At 35.0% G+C, this 24,251-nt stretch overlaps 1 protein-coding gene across 6 annotated transcripts in view; it reads right to left on the bottom strand.

Annotated features, from left to right (window-relative positions):
* Positions 1-24,251, bottom strand: part of gramd1ba (GRAM domain containing 1Ba) — a 131,844-nt gene that overhangs the window by 22,905 nt on the left and 84,688 nt on the right. For 5 of the 6 annotated variants that reach the window (XM_022681024.2, XM_049468405.1, XM_049468402.1 and 2 more), the window contains 8 exons: positions 22,974-22,994; positions 13,066-13,086; positions 4,039-4,123; positions 3,271-3,374; positions 1,511-1,606; positions 1,345-1,425; positions 910-1,025; positions 303-453 (listed from right to left, as the gene is read on the bottom strand). In XM_022681024.2, the coding sequence (XP_022536745.2) occupies positions 303-453; positions 910-1,025; positions 1,345-1,425; positions 1,511-1,606; positions 3,271-3,374; positions 4,039-4,123; positions 13,066-13,086; positions 22,974-22,994 (675 nt within the window). The remainder of the gene's footprint in view (positions 1-302; positions 454-909; positions 1,026-1,344; positions 1,426-1,510; positions 1,607-3,270; positions 3,375-4,038; positions 4,124-13,065; positions 13,087-22,973; positions 22,995-24,251) is intronic. The other variant, XM_022681026.2, reaches the window with a different exon arrangement.

Below are 24,251 nucleotides of genomic sequence, written 5' to 3'. Positions count from 1 at the left end.
GCGACACCCTTGCTCACTTTGATGTAGGCTTCCTTACTAGTGTCGCTTAATGCGCCTTACAATCTGCTGCACCTTATATATAAAAATAGACAAGAAAATAGACGTTCATTGATAGTGCGCTTTATAAGTCTAGAAAAAACAGTACTTTTTATATAGTGTGAACCTTTTTTCTTTAATTTCTTAATTTCTTAAATTCTATCATTTTCTCATATGTTTCTCATATGTTAAACAGGTACAAATCACATGCAAGACACAAGATTTTACACGATGCAATAGTGAAAATGATTAATATTAATTCTTACGTGGACTGGCGTGTCAGTGCTGCCTGTGGAAGAGAGGTTATTGCTGGTGAAAATCTTGGGCAGCTGCGGGCTGGCGTCCACTTTGACCTCGGGGCTTTTGGGGCAGGCGTCGTTGGCCTCGTTGTCCTCGGCCGGGATCTCCTCACAGTATCTACACCAGGGAGAGAGGCAACAGCTGGAGGTCAAGATTACCAGCTCGGGGAGGGGGGCGGGTACTCTCATACACATAGAGAATGGACAGAATGGTTGTGAGAGGGGGCTGTCTTTCTGTAATATGGTTCTGTAATGTATATAAAATTAAATGTAAGGATTTTGTCACTACAATGGTGAAGGCAATAGGTACAGTGGCTCTTCCATACAGACATGGTTTGGTATGGAAAGCTTACACTGCAAAAAAAATGATCTTAGCAGGTGGAATTTTCTCATTTTAAGGCAATAAATCCTTTTTTTTTTGTCTAACTAAGCATTGTTAGTTAGATTATGCTTATTTTAAGAATGATTATCTTAATCAGTCTTCATTTTTACCTTATTTCAAGTAATTTGAACTCAAAATCAAGCAATCATGGCCATGGATCAGCATGTGTACGAGGGAGGGGGCAAAACTCACCCCATGGTGTTGAAGTCATCATCTGGAGGCACGTAATCCTCATCATCACTCGTCAAGCCCAGCTCATTTCCATAGCACTGGTGGACGAAGTGCCACAGCTCTTTGGGACATAATGGCTACAGAGCAAAAAGAAAAAAAAGAAGCTGACAAAATATACTTTTAGAGGTGGTTTATTATAGTGGTACTTTGGAACTGTTACTAACACTATTAGACCTTTATTTAGTGTACTGTATGTTTTATTGGTTTTAACCCAAGTCCAGCATGTTTTGGGGGAAAAAGAGAGAGAAAAGCTGAACTCACTGATTTTTAGTTTAACTGGACTTTCTTGGCCTCTGTTTTCTTAAGGTTTCTTATGGTAATGCTTAAGTGCTAAATCTCAATAATACCAATAATGCCACATGTTGCTATCAAATGCTCCAGACAACAGTGTCTCACCTTGTCCAGGAGAGCGTTCTGCCACAGCCGGAACATCATCATGTAAGTCCGGTCTCGTGCCCCGAATGAGGTAAAAAAGTGCTGCAGATGGAGATACAGAAGGATATTTAGAAGAGAACAGTGGAGACTGACACTCTATACTATTACTGATAGTAGTCTAGCTCACCTTTTCATTGTCAGTACAGAGCTGGATGGCATTGGGGATGAGGCGAGCTGTCTTCTCCTTCGTCATGGAGCAGACGTCCTTCAGCCGCACTGTCAGCTGATCCCACACACACACAGAAAAGAAAAGATAAAACAGTTTTATTGTATTACTAACCACACTGCAGTGCCTCAATGCATTTCTCTCTCTCTCTGTAGTAAATTAATCACTTACTCAGATTTGTTTCTAAGGAAGTTAGATGTGAGCGTTTAAAACTATTACAGAGCAATACATATATCAGATATATTTCACTAACAAAACATTGAATAAACCTAAACCTGTGTAGAGTATGTGTTCTATATGAAGTGGAGGTAATTTCTAAACTATTGTTACTTAAGCACTAATGTAGTTAAGTAGATTTTTCAGTATCTGTACTTTACTTAAGTATTTCTGTTATATATATATATACATATATATTTATATATATATATATATATATATATATATATATATATATATATATATATATATATATATATATATATATATATATGTATATATATATATATATATATATTTTTTTTTTTTTTCCACACATTTTATGAGAAAAATCTTGTATAAAGAAATATTCCGCACAGGTCCCTTACTTTAATTTAACTGTTTAATATATATATATAATATATATATAAATAAATAAATATATATATATATATATATATATATATATATATATATATATATATATATATTTTTTTTTTTTTTTTTTTTTTTTTTTTTTTTCCGGTTCACTTGTGGTGAGAATGTGATCTGGTCTTGATCTGACCCAGCTATCAAATATTTTCTTTTAAGTTGAGATAAACTGTTGATAAGGTGCAGTTTAACCACATATATTAGCCATATAATACACTGTTTACACACTAAGGGCGCAGTACGTGCAGTGTTCACTGCTCACATCTGTTTCGGCATTGTACTGTGTTAAAGCAGCTTCTCACTATATTCAATTTCTTGCTCCTGTGCCAGACAGCTCTGACCAATCAGAGAAGACAGAATGCTTGTGTGGTTTATAGATGCACATTTTGGTGCGTTTGGGTTTATAAAGGAAAATAAAGGATAAATAAAGGAAATATCAAATGAGCCGGACCATAGAAACCAACTACAGGTGTGAAAACAACCTTTTATACTCGGCGAATTAAGCTCTAATTCCGAAATCTTTACAATCTTTACAAGCTGAGATGTTTATAATAAAGTAAAAAAAAAAAAAAAAAAAAAAAAAAACTTCCTCTATCCAATTTATCATGCATTCTTTATTTCAGCACCTCACTTTGGCTTTATCTCTCTTTGCCTCTATACTAGAATTTTAAATGACACCACTTATATACTGTAAATATAAATGCATTTTACATTTCTCACATTCATTCTTTTATTTATATTTAAATATCCACTATAAAAACTTGCGACTTAAGAAGAACAAGTGGTTAATCACAGAATATTGTAGTGATTAATCTGATAAAACATTGTATTTGATTGACACCACTAAAATATACAAAAACAGGTTATTATTGTTAGTCACATTTTCAGGGTGTTTGAAAGACAAGATGCTTGTTCCTGTCCCATGACTTTTGGCATGACTGTGTATGTAAGCCCAAAATAAATGAAGCGAGTATAGATATAGACATCCGAATGCAACAATTGTTCTCAAACAGCTTCGACAAGAAATTACAACCTCAGGGTCCATTTTTGTACTAGGTCAAACTTTTAAGTAATGAGGGCAAACTATTAAGTACCAGCGTTTCCCAGCGGAAGATGTTGCTATAGAAACAGATCCAGTTTTCAGAGAGGTAGAGGCGACCCTGGAGGAGGATGTCTCTCTGCAGGGCACAGGAGTAGTCTGAAACCAGAAGGCAGAGGTCAGTGTGGTGGACTTCAAAAAGACTGCGGCACGGTTTACTGTGGATAGGCATCTACTACAGTGTGTGTACAGTAGTTCAGTGGTCCTTTAAGAGGTCCTCAGGATCAAAATATGACAGCTGTGGTCTAGATAATAGCAAATTGGATTCAGAAGTTATAGATTAAAGATTTAAATGTGCTCTGACCATTCTTAAACAGTGGTTCTAAACAGAACCACTGATCTAAACACACTGAGTAGGGAATTCAGTTACACTGACTGTAGAAATAATAAGCATAAATAAATAAATACTGATTATAGGGATACAGTACCGGTCAAAAGTTTGGACACAAATTCTCATTCCATATTTTTTTTATTTTTTTTTTTTCCCACATTGTACATGATTACTGAAGTTATTATAAAGAGTATAAAGGAACACATAGGGAATCCTGTAGTATCTTGGCTGCTGTTAATTTAAAGCAGTTTCTGAGGCTGGCAACTCTGGTGAACTTATTCTGTGTAAAAGAGGCAACTCCTGATTTTCTTTCCTGGAGTGGTCCTGATGAGGGCCAGTTTCATCATAACATTTTTGATGGTCTTTGCGACTACACTTGAGTATACTTTCAATTTACTGACCATTATTTCTTTTTTTTTTTTTTCCACTCACCCACAATGAGGCGCTCAGTGTCGGGCAGCTGCTTGAAGAGCTTCCTGAAGTCCTCATTTCGCTGCTTATACGTAGGGCTCAATACCTAAGGGACAAAACAAGAACATTCAGAGAGGTGATGTTCAAGAACACGTGTCCAAACACAAGAACACACTTGTTTAGAAGCAAGCATTAAAAAAAAAACTACACAAACAACACATCACCACAGTGTTCTGGCCAGAGCTAACCACCAAGCTTGGAGGAAGGATAAAATAGTTAAAGCCTGTAGCATCCTTCCTTTGGCAGAAGTTTCACTCGTTATCTATTCTACCAAACACAGCTTTAGAGGTGGAGCTAAAAACCACAATGGGAGCCTGCAGTAGAGAATAATTCGGTAGCACTTCCCATGAACCCTGTATTCATAATGCATTAATAATGCATACCTTATAATGACTGTAATAAGCCTGTATAATTGCTCATAAGTACTTACAGCGACATTACATTACAAACTACAAGTATAAGGGTTTACAAAGAAACAGTGTATAATGCCTTATAATATCTGTTCATATGAACATTGTACAATGTAGTGTTGTAATGCACTATAACACAGATTTGCTATATTTTGGTATAATGCATTATAATATGCAGCTATGATTTCTCAAATTAGGCTTTTATAAAGTGTGTAACACATTATAAAGCCTTATATAAAGTCATTACTGACTTTAAGTAAAGTGAGTTATCATATGCATTTTAAAAGTGAAGTTAATTGTTTTTATGCCTCACTGTAATGTCTTATAGAGCATTATGAATGCTCTTTAATGGGTTTAAGTGAAGTGTGTTTTCAAATGCCTACAGTGAGGCATAATAACATTTGCTTGTTAAAAAAACATGTTTAAAACACACTCTTCACTTAAAGCCAAAAATAAGCACTCATAATGCTCTATAAGACCAAAATATACCAAATCTGTGTTATAGTGCATTACAACACTACATTGTAAAATGTTTTTATGAACAGATATTATAAGGCATTATAAACCGTTTCTTTACAAACCCATATACCTGTAGTTTATAATGTGTTATGAATGACGCTGTAAGTATGTAAGAGCAATTATACAGGCTTATTACAGCCATTTTAAGGTATTATGCATGTCATATAATGCATTATAAATGCATTCATAAGGCACTATGAATACAGGGTTCATATGGAAGTGTTTGACCAGGATGAAAGCACAATGCTGATGTGCTAATATTTTTAACTCCTGCACTGAGTGGCACTTTAGGGACCGTAGGAAAAATAGAGCACAAAATGAGTAATCAATGTATTCAACTTTCTCAAAATGTGATTTTGGCAATGTGAATGTCATACCAACAGTGAAATACAAAGATATCTACACATATATTTTACCGTTGGTTTGAAAACACAAGGTCAAATTTTGAGAAAGATAAAAGAAAGTATTCATTTATTCTTTTGACCACTAATTTTAATACGGTCCCTAAAGTGCTGCTCATTGCTGGAGCGAGATGCGTGAGAGAGGCGGTATTGTGCCTCAATCTTGGTTAAATATAATCAACTAAAAGTTAAGGGATATAGAACAAAAGCTAAGTTCAGGAAAGATATGTAAAATAGCGTTTGAAAATGCCTTTTAAAGAGCTTCAAGTGATCCAGTCAAAATCACAATAGAACTTTAGGGACCGTAGGAAAAATACAGCACAAAATGAGTAATCAATAAATTCATTTAACTTTCTCAAAATGTGATATTGTCAATACTAATATTGAAATACAAATGCCTTTTAAAAAGCTTCAAGTGTTCCAGTCAAAATCACAATAGAACTTTAGGGATCATAGGAAAAATCCCAGACAAAATGAGTAATCAGTACATTTATGGAACTTTCTCAAAATGTGATCTCGGCAATGTGAATGTCATACCAACAGTGGAATACAAATATATGTACACATATACTTTACCAATGGTTTGACATTACAAGGTTACATTTCGAGAAAGATAAAAGAAAGTATTTATTAATTCTTTTGACCATTATTTTTCATACGGTCCCTAAATTTCTGCTCGTTCTGCTTGGTTAAATATAATCGACTAAAAGTTAAGGGTTATAAAATAAAAACTAAGTTCATGAAAGATATGTAAAATAGTGCTTGAAATGCTTTTTTTTAAAGAGCTTCAAGTGTTCCAGTCTCAATAGATCTCAATAGAGCATCACTCTTACTTCCCCAAGGGATTATGTCAGGACCTTCTTCCCAAAGAAGGTCACTCAATAATTTGATCTATTAAAAAAAAAAAAAAAAACATCTGCTAGCCAATGGTTCTGGGCTTTTGCACTCTCTAACAGACCAGAATCTAAAGATTTCCCAATCACTTACTGCAGGAATTCTCTCAGATTCCCATTCCCAATGTGTCCAATGACACTGCAATCCCTCAGGGTCTAGGATTGCTTCCCAGTCAGACAGTGAGTCAGTCTCAGTCTCCATGCTGACCATTTCCATCCGTCCAAACAAGGAAAAAGTCTGCAGAATATTTCAGCTAAGTTGTCCCCTTAGCTCAGTAGTCTTTTAGAAGGACATTAGAGGACATTCTTCCTGGAGGAGAACAAGCTCTGGGTGCTGTGATGAGCCCCAGCCTGGTTTCATGAGTGGTTGACCAAAAGTAACCTCTTCTAAGTCCTCCAGTTACTCCAGTTTCTCATCATCCGACCGTATGGTATGCATTCCAGGAGCAGACTTTCTTTGAAGGATGAATCGATTGCTGTACACCTTTCAAACTGTACTGGAAGGACATAGATGTTGTACCACACTTGGTGGTACTCCAGGCTTCAGTAGAGCTTCATAGTGGATCCTGTGAAGTACAATTTCAGCCAGTACTTGCAGATCAACCAGTTGTCCTACCTTAAAGATCTGAAGCAGTGTTGAAGCAGCAAAATGATGTTAAGTTAATTCTCCAAGCCTGTGGAACACTCCAAATGGAAACTCACCATCCCAAGCAACTGTTTCCTTGTTTTGTGACCATTATACTTGTTTCCATCGATTCTAGAAACAGTGTCCACTGGCTTCCACTGATAAGTGATCCTTTGAGGCGTAGGCCATATAGGTACTACTTACTTAATGGGACCTTCTGTGAACAAACCTTAGTAACCCTGGTCTCCAAAGTTGGGTTGGGTTGGGTTAGGCCATTTCCACTGCAGTCAGATATCTTGAAGCACTGTCATGGTACAAAAATCTCTTCAGAAGTTTCCAAGATGAAGATCCTTGTTTGAACACATGTTAAAAAGGAAAAAAAAAGCCTTTTGAAGAAAGCCAAATGCTGCAGAAGGCCAGATCCTAGAGCATGGTTGCTTGAAGCAATTCCAATGGACAGTGTAATGTGGTCCACTTGCTCCCCCTTTTTTATTTTTATTTTTTTTAGCAATCCGTGGGCCTGTTTTAGGCTTACAAGCTAAAACGTTGGTCTGGGCTTGTGAGACACTACGTCCAAGCAAGCCCCTGAAAACAACAGCTATGCTCAGAAGCTCTTCTCAGGCTTCCTAGAAAACAACTGTGGAGTGGTTTACTTCAGCAGGGTGGGAGGAGAGAGTGAGCGAGCGAGCGAGCAAGCGAGCGAGTGAGTGGGGGAATGTTTGTGTGTAAAAGAAAAAAAAGGGGGAGGAGGGGACGAGGCTGCACACAAACCAATGAGATGAGCCCAAAGCTGAGAGTGTGTGTTTTTGCACTCCAGGCACTGTCAATCTTTTATGCCAAGCCTGAAGGGATTTCAAGATTTATAGTGCATGCCTAGCCCCCTATTTGGAAAGCTGCAAGGGGCGTACTTTTCAAACCATGATTATGATTCTTCAGGAGACGATTCCTCGAAATCTTCCCACATTCCCAACAGTTCTCCACTTTGGAACCTCAATGTTTTGAACCAATGTTCTCTTGGTTTTGAACCAATGTTCTCTTGGTTTTGAACCAATGTTCTCTTGGTTTTGAACCAATGTTCTCTTGGTATGACCGGTACTTTGTGACGCAGTTGAGTAACCTTTTTCTTTCGTTTTTTCTTGTTCGCAGCCTTTGAGACTCTCCCACCCACTAAAGCCCCTGGGGACAAAAACACCTATAGACTCTGCCAGGCTCCTGCTAGCAGGCCCACCGCCGTACCCTCCTCTCCTCACATCCTGTAGATGCACTCAATGACCTTCTTTCCCCTTCCCCTTCCCCTTCCAGCTTCTGAGAAGTTTTCTTTTCAGTGTGCACTTAGTGTTTTTTTAATCAAAAGTGTCCTGGTCTCTTTTCCACAGAAAATGACCACGATTCTCTGGATTCCATGAGATAAGACCAGAAGCTCCCAGAACAGACCATTGTGCTCAAAAAGGCATTTGCTGGGGTTGGCCTAAACATTGCAGCATGGCCAAGAGAACACACCCCAGTCAGATTACTCTCCCCCTCGCTCACTCCCTCGGCGGGGTGAATGAACTGTGGTAAACCTTTCGCTGGAAGGAAGGGGTCTTGGGGGGGCTCATGCCAGAGAGGTGAATCACTGCTCTCTTTCGGACTCTCCCTCTTTCTCTCTCTCTCTCTTTCCTCCATTCCTTTACCCAACAAAATAACATCTGCTTCTAAAACAGAGCTGACAGACTGAACTGCTTCAGCCCAACTGTATTTTACTCTATTATTTGGCTCTCTGGATTGCTGCAACAGACGTTATGTTCGAGGCCAAACGGTATAAATACATTGAAGACTGGGTGTATTGAAGCTCTGGGTATAGAGCCAGACCACCCTTATGTTGTTGTTAAAAGACATTTAAATTTATCAGCGTTGTTCAAAACTACAAGCTACGATCCATTTTGTTTGAAAGTAAAAGTTGATACAAGGTCCATCTTACTGAAGTGGTTCAAAAGATATTTCTGTGAGAACTTAGACATAGACATGCTTATAGATATGCAAAGAATATTGTTTTTGTTCCGAAGTGTTTTTTGCCTTGAAATTCTCCTATGAAGACCATTTTCACCCAGTCTCTTTCTTAGTATTAAATCATTAACACTGACCTGCAGTTCATTAAATGTTGTTCTGGGTTATTTCGTCACCTCCTGGATGAGTTGTTCATGCCCTTTTGGAGTAATTTTGGTCGGTTGGTTTCTCCTGGTAAGGTTCACCAGTGTTCCATGTTTTCTGCATTTGTGAATAATAGCTCTCACTGTGGTCCGCTGGAGCAAAGCTTTAGAATTTTTTGTAACCTTTTTCAGACTAATAGATGATCAATGACTTTGTTTTCTCATCTGTTTTTGAGTTTCTTCAGATTGGGGCATTATATGTTGATTTTTAAGATGTTTTATCTGCTTCATGTTGTCAGACAGGCTCTATTTAAGTGATTTCTTGATTCTACAGGTATGGCAGTAATCAGGTCTGGTTGTGGTTAGTATTTAAATTAAACTCATCTTTCCAAAAAGTGTGATTAATCCCAGTTAGTTTATGGGGGGCAAACTATTTTTCACATAGGGCCAGACTGGTTTGGATAGTTATTTTTCATCATGTAAAAAGTGATTTTTATATTTACTCAGGTAATATTTGTCTGATATTACAGTTTGTTTGATAATCTGAAAAATGTAAGTTTGACAAAAGAAATACTTTTTCATGCTACTGTAAGTTCCATGAGGAACTTTTATGGGTTCTTCAATGTTAAACTGTGGAGAACCATTAAAAAATACTTAAGGTGCTTTGAGGAGCCTTCAAGGAAGCTTAACATGCTTTCAGGTACCGTCATGAAACTTTTTCTTCTAATAAAAAAAAAAAAGGTTGATTCAATAATCACCTTAAGTTTTCTTGGAGGATTCACAAATCACATTAAGGGGTTCTTGCATCGTTTCAAACTGAAGAAGACCAAAACAGCTCTTCAAGGGACGTATACTTTTAAAAGTAAAGTTAATAAGTCCTCACTTGATTGTCTTTTCATCCACCAAAAGTGCTGGGTGTGATCTACCCAAATCTTTTAAGTCCTTGAAGTTGTAAGTAGGACCTTTATGGAACTCGGATCTCATCAATGAGCTTTGGACACCCATGAACCTGCCATGCTTTAACCACTTTTTTAAACCAAACCAAATCTTAATGTTAGTATACGTTCCATGAGGAACCTTTAGGGGAGGGGTTCTTTAATTTGATACTGTGGAGAAACCCCCTATGGTACATTGAGGAATCTTGAAGAAAGCTCAAAATGCTTTGAGAAGCTTCACAAATCACATTAAGGGGTTCTTACAAAGTGAAGAAGACTAAAAAAAAAAGCTCTTCAAGTGACTTTTACTTTTAACATTGTAGGAAATATGTCATCGCATAAATCATAAATGTCTTTGCAACCAACAACAGTGTTGTATGGGATCTACCCAAATCCTTTAAGTCCTTATTTAGTCGTATTTAACATTTTTATGCACAACCAAATATGAATTGCTCTGTTTCAAAGGGGTCATTTCCCTAAATAAATATTTCTATAATAGTGTTACAAGTGTGTATCAACAACGGCTACAGCTGACGTCCAAGCGGCCCTATTTCCTGCTGATTTTCATAAACAGGATATGAACTGGCAGCCCTGTCGCTGTTGATTTAGGCAGCCTAACCCACAACCAACACAACACGCCACTGCAATCAACACAGCTTTCTCCCACAACACAATTCAATTTGTTCCATTCTTCCAAACAGCACATGCAAAACTGACCTCTTTACTTTTTTCATACTCTATTACTCTTTTTTCACCCTGTTCTTCAAAGATCAAGACCCTACAGGACCACCGCGGAGCAGGTATTACAGTAGTATTTAGGTGGTGAGTCATAGAATGGATCAGACACAGCAGTGCTGCTGGAGGTTTTGAACACTGTGTTTATGCACTGTCCACTATCCACGTTTATAACACGAGGTCTGCAGTGGAGGGGCAATTTGTTGTACACATGTCTAATACCATATAATATAATTCTTTCCAACGTATAGTTCGGAAAGTATATAGATCACTTACTTAATGGAACAGGATGCTAATTTTTACGACTGAAATCAATTCTAAGAAGTATTTAAAAAATGTTTTGGCTTATTTTCTTCAGAAAATTTGTTTCATGTTTATTTAAGTATTCATTTATTATTGTGAAATTGTGCAACTCTGGAAAAAATAAAGAGACAACTTCAGTTTCTCTTGAAACTTGAATCAGTTTCTCTGATTTTGCTATTCATAGGTATATGTTTGAGTACAATAAACATTGTTGTTTTATTTAAAAAACTACAGACATTTCTACCAAATTCCAAATAAAATATTGTCATTTAGAGCATTTATCTGCAGATAAATGATAGACAATAATGCAAAGAAAAAAAGTTCATATTCATAAAGTATTAAGAGTTCAGAAATCAATATTTGGTTTTCACGCATCTTGGGATGTTCTCCTCCACCAGTCTTACACACTGATTTGATGGCTTGTGATCATCCAGAGGTTTTCGATTTGGTTAAATCAAAGGAACTCACCGTTTTAAGTGGTCTCTTATTCTATGTATACAATGACAATGTGCTTGTGTGGTTTATTGGTATGAATTTTGGTGCTTTTAAGTTTATGCTTGTCTAAAAACAAACCAAAGAGAGGGAGAAACACTCCAAGAAAAACTAAATCATCAACTGATCCAAAAATACAGGTGTGAAAACACCTTTATACAACATCATTTGTGGTGTATATAATAAGTCTAAAAAGTGAAAAATCACTATTATAACTATCTAAAAGACATATGTAATGACTGGTGAACTCAAGTGAACTGCATTAGGCCTTCAGTCCATGTAGGGCGAACAGCAGGCCGAGCGGTCATTCCCTCAACAATCCAGCTTCCCCCAGCTCTCGCTGCTTATCGTCTGAGACAGAACTGAGGCCGGGCCTGAGATACTGAAGTTGACAAAACATCAGCAAGGCATTTCCACTCCCTCGTAACATTCACCACACATTATTGTTCATGTTCTCATGAGAAAACTCTACTGGACAATGCTCACTGACTGTTCATTCACACGCTGACAGTGGGCATCTGTTCACCAAACAATAAAATTCTAACATTTCATCACTTACAGTATGATAATAAATCTAAGAGTGTGATGACTCACAGAATTCTAAATGTATAATTCGATATGATGAATGAAATCAATGTGCAAAAAATTGTATTTTTTGTAGATGTTCACAAAAAGTGCATCTGAAAAAAGTGCTTGAAATGCTCGAAAACCCTCCAATATTATTATTTTTTACTAATATTAGGGGTGGGCAATATTATATCGTATACAATATATCGTGACACACAAATATCATGATATTAAAAATCCATATCGTGATAATAGGGCTGTTCTGTCTTAAAAGTAGTCTATTATTTACTGTGAAGCTTTAGGTGTATTTATTGTATCATTGTTTTAGTTTGCAGTTTATATGCATGCACTAGATATTCTACAATATTATTTGCTGCATTATATTATTTTATGCTATATTATTTATTTTGCCACATTATGATTATGCTGTTATACTATTATACTATATTCCTGAAATTAATGAATTATTTTAGTTTTCCTATATCGCCAAGTATATCATTATCGCAAAAATACCCTGAAATATTGTGATATTATTTTAGAGCCATATTGCCCACCCCTAACTAATATTATATTTACTCAAGTTATCTTTGTCTGGAATTTAAGTTTTTTTGATAATCAGAAAAATATCAGTACAATCAAAAAGCAAAAACAAAAAAAAATATTTAGAAGGCAAATAGATTTGGTGAATTCTGACTTTATATATATTATAAGTGTATCGGCTTAATGTTGAATTCTCCAAATGCTCCTAACTGGTGAACCTTCCCAGGAGTGGCCGGCCGACCAAAACAATTCCAAAAGGGCATGGGCAACTCATCCAAGAGGTCACGAAAAAAAGCCAGAACCCAGAAGAACATTTAAAGACTTACACTACAAAGTCTAAATTGCTCCTAACATAATTTCATTATGGTATCAAAATGCATCAGAAGTATTAACCATACAAAGTGAGGTTAAGAGAGAAAAGAAGAAAAGTATGACTTACGTTGTACCAGCTTTGACTTTTCTGTTTTGTTGGGGATCCGAAACCAGCGAGGGGTGGAAGAAAACAGAAGCAACAAGCTGGTTAGACAACAATCCAACATCTTAACAGCTCAGTATCTGAGTAACACACCAAATCTGCAGTTATACCTGTGTGAATGCAAGGTTATAAAAATGATCTTGATCATTATAATGCAGCATATGGGGAATATTAAGCATTTCAATCACACGTGTACACACACACAAACAATCACACACTGATGCTAAGTTCAGTAAGCCATAAATCTGAGTGGCAGAAGCGGCAGCAGGAGAAAGCTAAGGGGGTTCAAATCATAAAGATACAGGGTCAAACTAAAGAAGAGATAATACAAGTTAATACGAGTTTTTACACCTGAGATTTTGCATATTATGGGATAATCACTGCTTTTTGTGCGTTCTTTCATGGTTTTCCCAGTTTCTATGCAACTTATTTGACAATTGCTTATTGTTCACATTATTTTAATGAAATCCCACAAATGTACTGTATAAAGTAATACTGTACCAGTCAAAAGTTTAGACAAAACTCATGCAATGTTTTTATTTTTTTCAATTATTTTCTACATTGTAGATTAAAATTTAAGACACTCTTGTTATAATCATTTGTCGGGAACAGCAATGTTGTTCCCAGGTCAATTTGATCCGGTGCATGTTTAATTATCCAAAAGATGTCTGAAAAAAAAAAAAAAAAAAAAATTAAATAAAAATTAAAAAAAAAAAAAAAGTGTAAATATTTCATTAATAACTCCATATTCTAATTATTCTAATCTCAATATTTATAATGCAATGGTGTTCCTTACCTCTAACAGGTAAAGGTTCAATTAGGTTAATTCACTGTTTAAAAAAAAAAATAATAATACAATAAAATAATAATAATAATAATAATAATAAAAACAATAATAATAATAATAATTATTATTATTATTATTATTACTTCAGAAAGACCAACATATAAAACACAGTAGTTTTACATACCATTGAAACATAACATTGCAATTTTGATTTAGTTTAAGTTTTAGCAGGGGGTAGTTGCAAATATGTGAGATGAATCATTTTGATATTATATGTTGATTATACTAATTAAAGCAAGCAGAAGAAGTTTCATATTTAAAAAAAAAATACTTTTATATATATTTTTTATATAAGTAAAAAAAAAAAATATATATATATATATATATATATATATATATTTTTTTTACTTTAAAACAGGTCAATTTGACCTGTAACACAACAGGAGGGTTAAGGGACATATACGGGTGTAATAATATAGTAAACAGTAAAACATAAAAATGGTTTTGTCCTCCACAATCCCCTGATATGAACCTGATGAACTGAGATGGTGATTTGAGGTGATTTAATTGGGATGAGCTGGAGCTGGAAAAGCAGCAACTACTGTTCAGCACCTCCAGAAACTCCTTCCTTCAAGACTCTGAAAAAAAAAACTGTTCCAGAGATTAAATTCCTGGGATTTAAAGTATAAAACATATTCTGGTTCGTGTAACACTTTTTTGTTTACAGAATAATTCTGCATGTGTTCCTGTATAGCTTTAATATCTTTAACGAATAAAATTTAAATGCACAAAAATCGTAAAAAAAAAAAAAAAAAAAAAAAAAAAAAAGTGCACATAACAAGCCACATTGCTCAGATCGGATTTTTTTTTTGCTCAGATCCGATTTGGCTATATTGACGGTTCACATTCACACATGTAAGTGATCTGGAGTGCTATTATGTGCTATTTTGTGTTGATATATCACTTAAAATCTCAATAAAATACATTTACCTTTGTGGTTGTAAGGTGACAAAATGTTTATAAAAAAAAAAAAAAAAAAAAAAAAAAAAAAAAAAAAAAAGTTGTTTGCAAGTTACTGTAAAGTCTGTTTGGATAAAATTAAATTTTGACAATATTGCATCGAAATATTCACTATTAAAAGCTTAAGTCTTAAGAAGAACTAACTATATAACTTACAAGCAATCATAAAATTCTGTTTGCGGAATATCTATCTGGTTTAATGCAACAAACACAAGTGCATAAAGACGTTAAAAAGCCATATTTTGATAAAAGGTTCATTTTAACATTGATTATTAGAAATTCTATATGATAATTCGTTGGTTTGATGGTTCCACTTCTGTTCATTGTTCAATTTTATGTGCAGATATTTCCAATCTTTGATCAGCTGTTGTTTATCTTTTCTGGAATGATATTGCTCATATAACAAATGTCCACTAGAGGGCTGTCTTTCATTTAAAATCCACAGTGGAGCTGCGGCTGTTGCACAGGTGTGCATCCGTTATATCTTGCAGCAATAAAGAAACGATGGGAAGTTTCGTGGGAAAACCACACAATCAAAAACGAACTGCTTAATTTAATCAGGTTTAATCTGTAAAGGGGAATTATTTAAAGCAAAAAGTGAAATAAGTGGTGAACATAAGAACAAAGGATCTTTAAAAACAGACAGTAGGTCTGGAAAAAGAGACAGCAGGTCTGGAACTCTTAGAGAAGATCAGGGAATGAAGATTATAGGGTGATTCTCACGAAGACCTTCACATTAACATAAAAAAGTTTTTCACCTCATTGCAGCATTTTTTTTTTGAGAAGCTAAAATAGAATGTGTATTTTACTATATTGATTATTTTTTCATATATTTTTTTTTAAAATGGAATTTTATTATCATTTGAATCTGATATGATCCAGAATAATTCTCATTACCGTTACAGTAAATGACGAAGCTAGATCAACGGTTCAAAACTTTTTTTGATGATTAATTTCATATTTCCACAACAAATTCCATTTAAAATTAACATTTTAGATCCATAACGGTAATGAGAACACAATTAAACGGTAATGAGAATAAATGTAACGGTAATGAAACTTAGTTAACCCTTGTGTGGTGTTCGGGTCTGTGGGACCCGTTTTCATTTTTCATCAAATGAAACTGAAAAAATATTTTTTCTAACTCAAACTCATTGGCATTGGCTCATTTTTTTGTGAAAAACATACATAAAAACACATTTTTGATAAACACACACTGTACACATATTTACATTTATAAATTTGAAACTAAACAAATTTTCTTCTCATATCTTGAGTTTAATTCATTTTCTTTTACATTTTATAAAAAAAACTAGTAAAAAAAAAGAGTAGCACTTTTTGAAAGAAATGTAACATAAGAAAGGTAAAGGGCAAATATTAACCATGTAAGCTGTTTATATTGCTTGCAATTTAGGTGAAGAAAGCATGTGTAAAGCATTTTAATGTAAAATTGCTTAATTTTGCTGAATTAAATACAAGTAACAAAGTAAACGAGTAACAAAAATATGAACAGCACACAAGGGTTCAGGCAATTGTATAACAAACCATGGAACCAGAAAAACAAGCTCTGCTGCCTTCTTGCGTTCAATCTCTGTCAGTCTTCAAAAAATGAATATAATCATTAGACTAATCAAAAGAGTATAAACATCAATGACATTGTTATATATATATATATATATATATATATATATATATATATATATATATATATATACACATATATATATTTATAATTACCAAAAATGATATATATATATATATATATATATATATATATATATATATACATATATATGTATATATATATATGTATATATATAATGAATTACCATAAATGATCAAATAAACTCTGTTAAATTACTCTTTTAGCAGTCTTAAATAAGAATCTCATTACCAGCTCAATGGTTCTTATTACAGTTATGGCCCTCACAATGCATGGTAATGAGAATATTGAGTAACGGTAATGAGATGCTCTTGGCTAATTTCACAAATAACTTAAAATGCTAATATGCTAACAACCTATAACTTTGCCAGATGTCAAAGCCTTATATTGTGATAATATTCATGAAATAATTTATTTTTATATATTTTTAAGTAATGAGTATTAAACCATAACGGTAATGATAATAGACAGTGTAACTGAGGACAGTTTTAGCAATATTAACACAGATTTCTCAAAGGGAGAGAAGAGTGACCAACTGACCTTATCTCCATTTTGAAGCTTGTCTCTGAAGTGATGCATCATGGGATAGCTGATCAATTTAAAGGCACAGTGTAATTTTTATAGGGGGGTAAAATCATGAAACGGTAATGAGAAAAAAATAGTTCGGACACAGATATTTTGTTTAAAATCAAGTAAATTTTTTTGTTCAACACAAAAAATGTTTATATCATGTATAAATATAGATATTTTATATGACTTTACCCTATTTTATTGATTTGATGTGTTTAGTACTTTTAATATGGTTTAACTTAAAATTAGAAAGAAGGGATACGGACACATAACGGTAATGAGAATTTCCATATATTTTTTATTTAATTTATATAAACATAATTTTATATGATTATGAAAACAATTGATCCATACAGTACTCTCTATTCACTTTACACACAATATCAGAGTTTTTATGAATTAAGTATTGATTTTTAAAAAATTGTCATGGACATGTTCCCTGCAGCTTCATGAGAATCACCCTATATGTATTTTATGTTGTGGACAGCTGAGAATATGCTGGGAGTCACTTTACTGATGAGTGGTGTTATAAGCCTTTCATAACACTTGACATTAACAACATTTATGATGACTTACATGGATCTAGTTTTCATAAAATTGTATAATAATAATAATGGTGTAATAGCACATTAGTAATCATGTAATAACATAGTAATTACTTGTCATGCATTATATTTGAATATTTAGAATCTTAAAGACGGATTCCAGGAACTTTCCAGGAACGGTTTGTTTTAGTATCAACAAATAAAGGGAACAAAGTGGTCCAGCAGTCTATAGCACTGCCACTGTGATCAGAGATTGCTGGTTCCAATCCCAGTCATGCAGCTTGCCATCAGCTGCCAGAGCCCTGAGAGAGCACAATTGGCCTTGCTCTCTCTGGGTGGGTAGATGGCGCTCTTTCCCCACATCACTTCTAGGGTGATGTCGATCAACACAAGGCTGCGTCTGTGAGCTGATGTATCGAAACCCAGTCGATAAGTTATCTTTCTTATTTTTCTTTTTTTTTCTTACATTGTAAATGAATACTGAAGTCATCCAGACTATGAATGAACAGTGTTAACAAAGGTAACTTTTGGCCTTCCTTTCCTGGGGAGGTCCTGATGAGAGCCAGTTTCATCTTTTTTTTTTTTTTTCAATTTGTTTCCCATTTATCCCATTTTCTCCCCAATTTACGAGTCCAAGCACCCAACCCACTCGTTAGGACTCCCCCTATCACTAGTGATGCCCCAACATTAGGAGGGCAAAGACTAGCACACACCTCCTCCGACCAATGTGAAGTCATGTCATCACATACTCTTTTTGAACTGCTGCTGATGCATCATTGCAGAGTAGCATCACAGAGCTAACGCTCTGAGAAAAGAGCAGCGACTCGGTTCTGATACATCAGCTCACAGACGCAGCCTTGTGCTGATCGACATCACCTTTTGGAGTAATGAGGGGAAAGAGCGCCATCTACCCACCCAGAAAGAGCAAGGCAAGTTGTGCTCTCTCTTAGGTCTCCAGAAGCTGATCACTTGACCACTTAGAGCCCTTTTTTCAACGTTTGATGGTGTTTTTGACTGGACTTGAGTATATAAGTTCTTGAAATTAATTTCAAATTTCACTTAAAGTATTTTTTTTACCCTTAATTAAGTCGAGTAGTTCTTGCCATAATATAGATTAGAACATTACTCAAATATTCACTGTGCGCTGTTTACCTGTAACTCTACCTCTTTATAACTTTACACCTGATGCTCTCAAACACTTTATTAAGAGGGCAAGAAATTCAAGTAATTAACTCTTGACGAGTTCAGCACAGCTGTTAACTGAAAGCCTGAATTCCAGGTGACTCTACCTCATAAAGCTGACTGAGAAAATCCAGCCAAGATGTGCAAAGCTGTCTGATCTAAGCAAGAGTATATAAAACATATTCTGTTTGTTTAACACTTTTTCTGTTAACAACTAACAATAATTCCATATGTTTTTCTTCATAGTTTGGATAACTTAAGTATTAATCTTCCATGCAGAACATTTTTAAATAATAAAATAACTACTGAGTATAAGATGTGCCCAAGCTTTTGACTGGTACTGTATGTCCGATGTCATAAAAGTCTTATATAAGGGTCCTTCCTGCCTTATTAAACCCACCGGTCAGTTAATGTCCTTAATGATTGGCTTAATAATGCTGAAGACTCCCCCCCGCCCCCATAATGCAAATGTCCAGCCCACTCTTCAGTGTGAATTAGTCCGATTCCCTCAGACGTGCCCGATAGCTCAACACACTCACACAGAATAATAATTAGAGGTCAGTGAAACAGTAAAGCTGTCCTGTAGCTACATTTATTCAGCATGAACGTGTGTATGTGTGTGTGTGTGTGTGTGTACAGCAGCCTCAGCAGTGCTCACGTGTGGACTGTGAGCAGAGCAGCAGCGAGGATCACGTGAGACCCATTTTTTGGCTTGTGTCCTCCGGGACCACAGTCACAGCTTCGCTACGCACACACCACTGAGGCTGCACCAATCAGATGCACAGACGCAGTGAGGGGGGGGCGGGGCAACCAACCTCCATCCACCTCTATAAATCACTGTGTGTGTGTGTGTGTGTGTGTTTTAGGACATTTTTTTTTTTTCCTTATTATAAGGCTTATATATATTATAAGGATTATAAGGCGCACTATCAATGAACATCTATTTTCTGGTCTATTTTCATACATAAGGTACATTAAGAGACACTAGTAAGGATGTCTACTACGAAGTGAGCTCCTAAGTAAACTAAACTGTAATTAGTTTATTTGGGTGAGTAAAGCGCTTCCGTTTATTTACAGTAAGCTGAGATTTCCAATATTGTTTCTAGAGTGAGTTTTCAGTAAAGTTTCTCCAGCACTAAGGCTGGGTGCAGCAGCATTAGCATTAGCATTAGCGTTGGCCGCTAACCACAGCGCTAGTGGGACGTAAATGCTGCCCGATAGCGCTAGATTGAGGAACACTGTGTGTTCCGGTAACCCAGGGCGCTATCAGCTAGCGGTTCATCCCACGTAGCTTGTTTTAACACAGCAACAAACAGAGACTCATTGATGAGGTAAAGAAACAACCCTGAGTGACAGACAAAGACTTGAAGGCATCAATGGTACAAGTCAGTGACTGTAAAAAAAAAACAAAGACTTTTTTTTTTTTTTTAAAGGTATGATGATCAAAAGTTTGGTGTATGCAAAAGTTGGTATATTAAATATTCTTAACTTAGTTCTTCTCTTAGTTCTTTATTTCCTTTTTATCTGCTTCCTTATTTATTTCTTTAAATAGTTTTGTACTATAGTTTTTTACTTATTTTAATTTTCATTTATTAGTATTACTATTATTATTTTTATTATTATTTATTTTATTTTTTAGTTCATTTATTTATTGTATTGTTTTTGTATTATGTAAAAGTTAGTTTTAGCTTAATTTTAATTATTTGTTTGTTGTATTAATCTTATCTTCTTTTGATCTTATCAATTCTTTAATTTCTTATCAATTAAACAAAGCTTTATTATAATTACTATTCTTTTTTATTCTAATTTTATATTTGTATTTTTTATCCATTTTTATCTTTTATTTACTGTTATTATAAAATGACTACATTTAGCTATTATTATTATTATTATTATTATTATTATTATTATTATTATTATTATTATTATAAATGCTCGGCTACATTAAAAAAGAGGGTTATCCTTACTGTAGGGCAATTCCGAGTCAAAATAAAGGTTGATTGATTAAAAAAAGGCACAGGATTCTCATAATAACCCTCTTACTCAACAGCGGCAAGGAGGGGTTTCTGATAAAGTGGCCAGAACAAACAGTTAAACATCATTAGTGTAGTGTAGAAGCAAATGCATCGCGAGCAGCAGATACTGACGGATACGTTATTAGGATGCATTAACTTTTGCGGGGGAAGTGTTTTTTTTTTTTGTTTTGTTTTTTTCAAGTTTGATCTGACCAGATGAGTGCAAATGGAATCTGATAATGACCTCAATGGAACACATTAGCGTTAGAAACAGAGGTCTAGAGGGTACTGTAGTATTGAACTGTAAGAGGATGAAAGGATGAGCAAATATCAGCAAATATCCAATAGTCTGAGGTTGAGGAAAGTGTGGGGGGGGGGGGGGGGGGGGGCAGGCAAGGGCATGGGGGTCAATTCTAAACTTCTACTCAAACTTAAATTTAAATTTATCCACTTCTGTTACAAAGGGCTGTCACAATTCATAAATTAAACGTGATCAACTGTTGAGGAATGATGACAAATAAAACAAATTGATTACCTGTTACAAAATGATATTTTTCAGCTTGATTCACTTCATTTTTAACACTTTAATTAGGCTGTAGGTCCTGATTTTTGGTCTTCAGACATAAAGGGGAAGTACACAGATTTTTATTTTTTTTTATCTCTATATACAGTGGTATGAAAAAGGTTTGGGCACCCCTGATAATTTTCATGATTTTTCTTTATGTAGTAAATCATTTCTTGTTCAGATCAGCAATTTCAGTTAAATATATATCAAATAGCAGAAGAAAACAGTGATATTGAAAAAGTGAAATAAAGTTTATAGGATTTACAGAATAATCAGACCTCAAAAAATGCAAAGATAACAATTTCATATTCATAAAGTTTTAAGAGTTCAGACATCAATATTTGGTGGAATAACCCTGGTTTTAATCACGGTTTTCATGCATCTCTGCATGCTCTCCTCCACCAGTCGTACACACTGCTTTTGGATAACGTTATGCTTTTACTCCTGGTAGAAATAATTCAAGCAGTTCAGTTTGGTTTGATGGCTTGTGATCATCCATCTTCCTCTTGATTATATTCTAGAGGTTTTAAATTTTGTAAAATAAAAGAAACTCATCGTTTTTTATTTTGTATCTTATTTTTTTTCCCATATAACATATATAACGTTTTAAAGTCCAAAATGGCCATCTCTACTACTTTGCTAGTGGTGGTGGTTAATTACACCCAGCTATGGTTAGCAACCTTACTGAAGCTCAGTGATTACCTGTTCAGCAAAAAAATAAAAAATAAATAAAAAATAGGTAGCTCGTCCATTTCCATGGCTTTAGCAACTGTTGAAGTGTGGAAACGGGACTGGAGGAATGGTGGTTGGCAGATTTGGAGGCCACAACCCACACAGATTTCTGTGACGTACTGAACAGTTCAAATAAGAAAATACTGGCTTAAGCTCTGCTGACAAGGTTAAGCTGCCAGTGCTTAAACTTAGCATGTTTCTTTAATATCTGATCACACATCCTGACCATATTATGAGTACATATTACTACAGAAAGTATAATCCTTAACGTTATATTTAATCATTTAATCTAATCAAATAATTTAATTTAGAAATAAAATATTAAACATTAAATGAGATTAGTGTCCAAACTCAAAGACACAGCGACACATCTGCGTCTTATCTGAGAATTATAAAGCCCTCTGGACAGATGTTGGCTTTTGTATTAAGCTACTTTATTGGCCATGGGAGTTGTGCAGTGTCTCCTCCTGGTGGATGGAGGAAGCCCAGTCATTTTCCTCATCTTTTTACACATTACAAACAGTGACTTCAATGAAAGTGCAACTAAAATCTACTTAAAAAATAAATAAAAGAGAATAAAAGGCATTATAAAAGAGAGAACAGTGTGTAGTGACAGCCCTGCTGTAACAGAACAGCTGTAATTAAGTCAAGGGTCAGGGTTAGTGGACAAGGGAAGGACAGTGTTGATTGGATTAGGATGCAGGGGGCGTGGGGGAGGGGCGAGCATCAGTCACGCAGCGCATAACGACACACTCACAGCGAAGAAAAAGAGCAGAAAAAGTGTGATGCTTACTTTGGAAAGTCTCTTGTGTGACTAGCATGCATGAGGAGAAGAACAAAGAAATCAGGAAACAAACAAACAAAAAAAAAACACGAAGACAAAAAAATCAAATACTGAGCAGAACAGAAAAGCAGTAATGAGCTGAAACAGTTTCAGTGACAAACATTCCAGTACAGAAAGAGAGAAAAAGAGAGAAAAGAGAGAGAAAGAGAGAGAGGAATATATGAACGAGAGACACTGTGACATATGTGAAGTGGTGTTCATTGTGCATGAGGTGCTGATGATGGTGGAATGGTCATGCCTTTAAATGGAACATGGAATTCTCCCCGGGGGAACTGAACTACACCATCACATCACATCATTCCATAACATCCATTAGTAAGATAAATAAGTAAGAATACCCTGTAAACTCTAAACTCTGTCAATTTCCCATCGGAAAATTGAATAGAATTTAATTAACAATACTTTAAGTTAAGTTAAAAATCACTAAAAAAAAAAATCATTAAAAAAATATATATTTACGGCAGTGTTCATAAGGCTATGCCAACAAGCTTGTTGGCTGACAGTACTTTTAAAGGAGAACTCCAGCGTGAAATGGACTTTGGGTGTAATGAAATATGATAACAAGTACAATCTATAGTTGAATAGTTTACCACCATTTTTACCCCCAGAATATTGAAATACAACGCTTTTAGTTGATGCTCCCAACAGGCTTACAATGCGAGCGATATGGGGCATATATTCAAGATTCCAAATTCAAAAAGAGTTTATTGGCATCTGCAAGAATTAAGAAATTAAGAAATTAAATTATTATTTTGCTCCTCACCAAGTACGCCACATAAAGAAAAAACTATAAAAATACAATAACGCAAGAAATGAATAAATTAACGACATAAAATATTACAATGGTGTAAGATTTACACCAAGAATTAGCGTCCCTCAAACGTTAATCCTCACATATGCTGGTACAGGGTCCTGACATTTAAAACAAAGTACTGAGAATTTTGGAAGTGCACAGATAAGGTAGTTTTCCGGAAATTAAAATTAAGGTAGTTTGCCCTCTTGAAATTAAGTTCGATTGACAAACACAAATGAATATGTAGGATAGGGAAACAAATTGCAAAATTGATTCTGTGGAAATGCATGAATTTCAGCTGTTGATTAAAATATCCATGAATGGATGCTATAATATCCACAAAGTTCCACAGATCAATTTCTTTGCAAGGGCAACTCTATGCCCCTATCACTAGCATTTTAGGCCTTTTGGGAGCATCAGCTAAAAGTACCCGA

This window comes from Astyanax mexicanus, chromosome 20 (assembly GCF_023375975.1).
Source record: "Astyanax mexicanus isolate ESR-SI-001 chromosome 20, AstMex3_surface, whole genome shotgun sequence".
In the NCBI taxonomy this organism is placed as follows: Eukaryota; Metazoa; Chordata; class Actinopteri; order Characiformes; family Acestrorhamphidae; genus Astyanax; species Astyanax mexicanus.
Note: the sequence above shows the minus strand (reverse complement) of the source record. Positions and strands in the feature narration are given on the sequence as shown.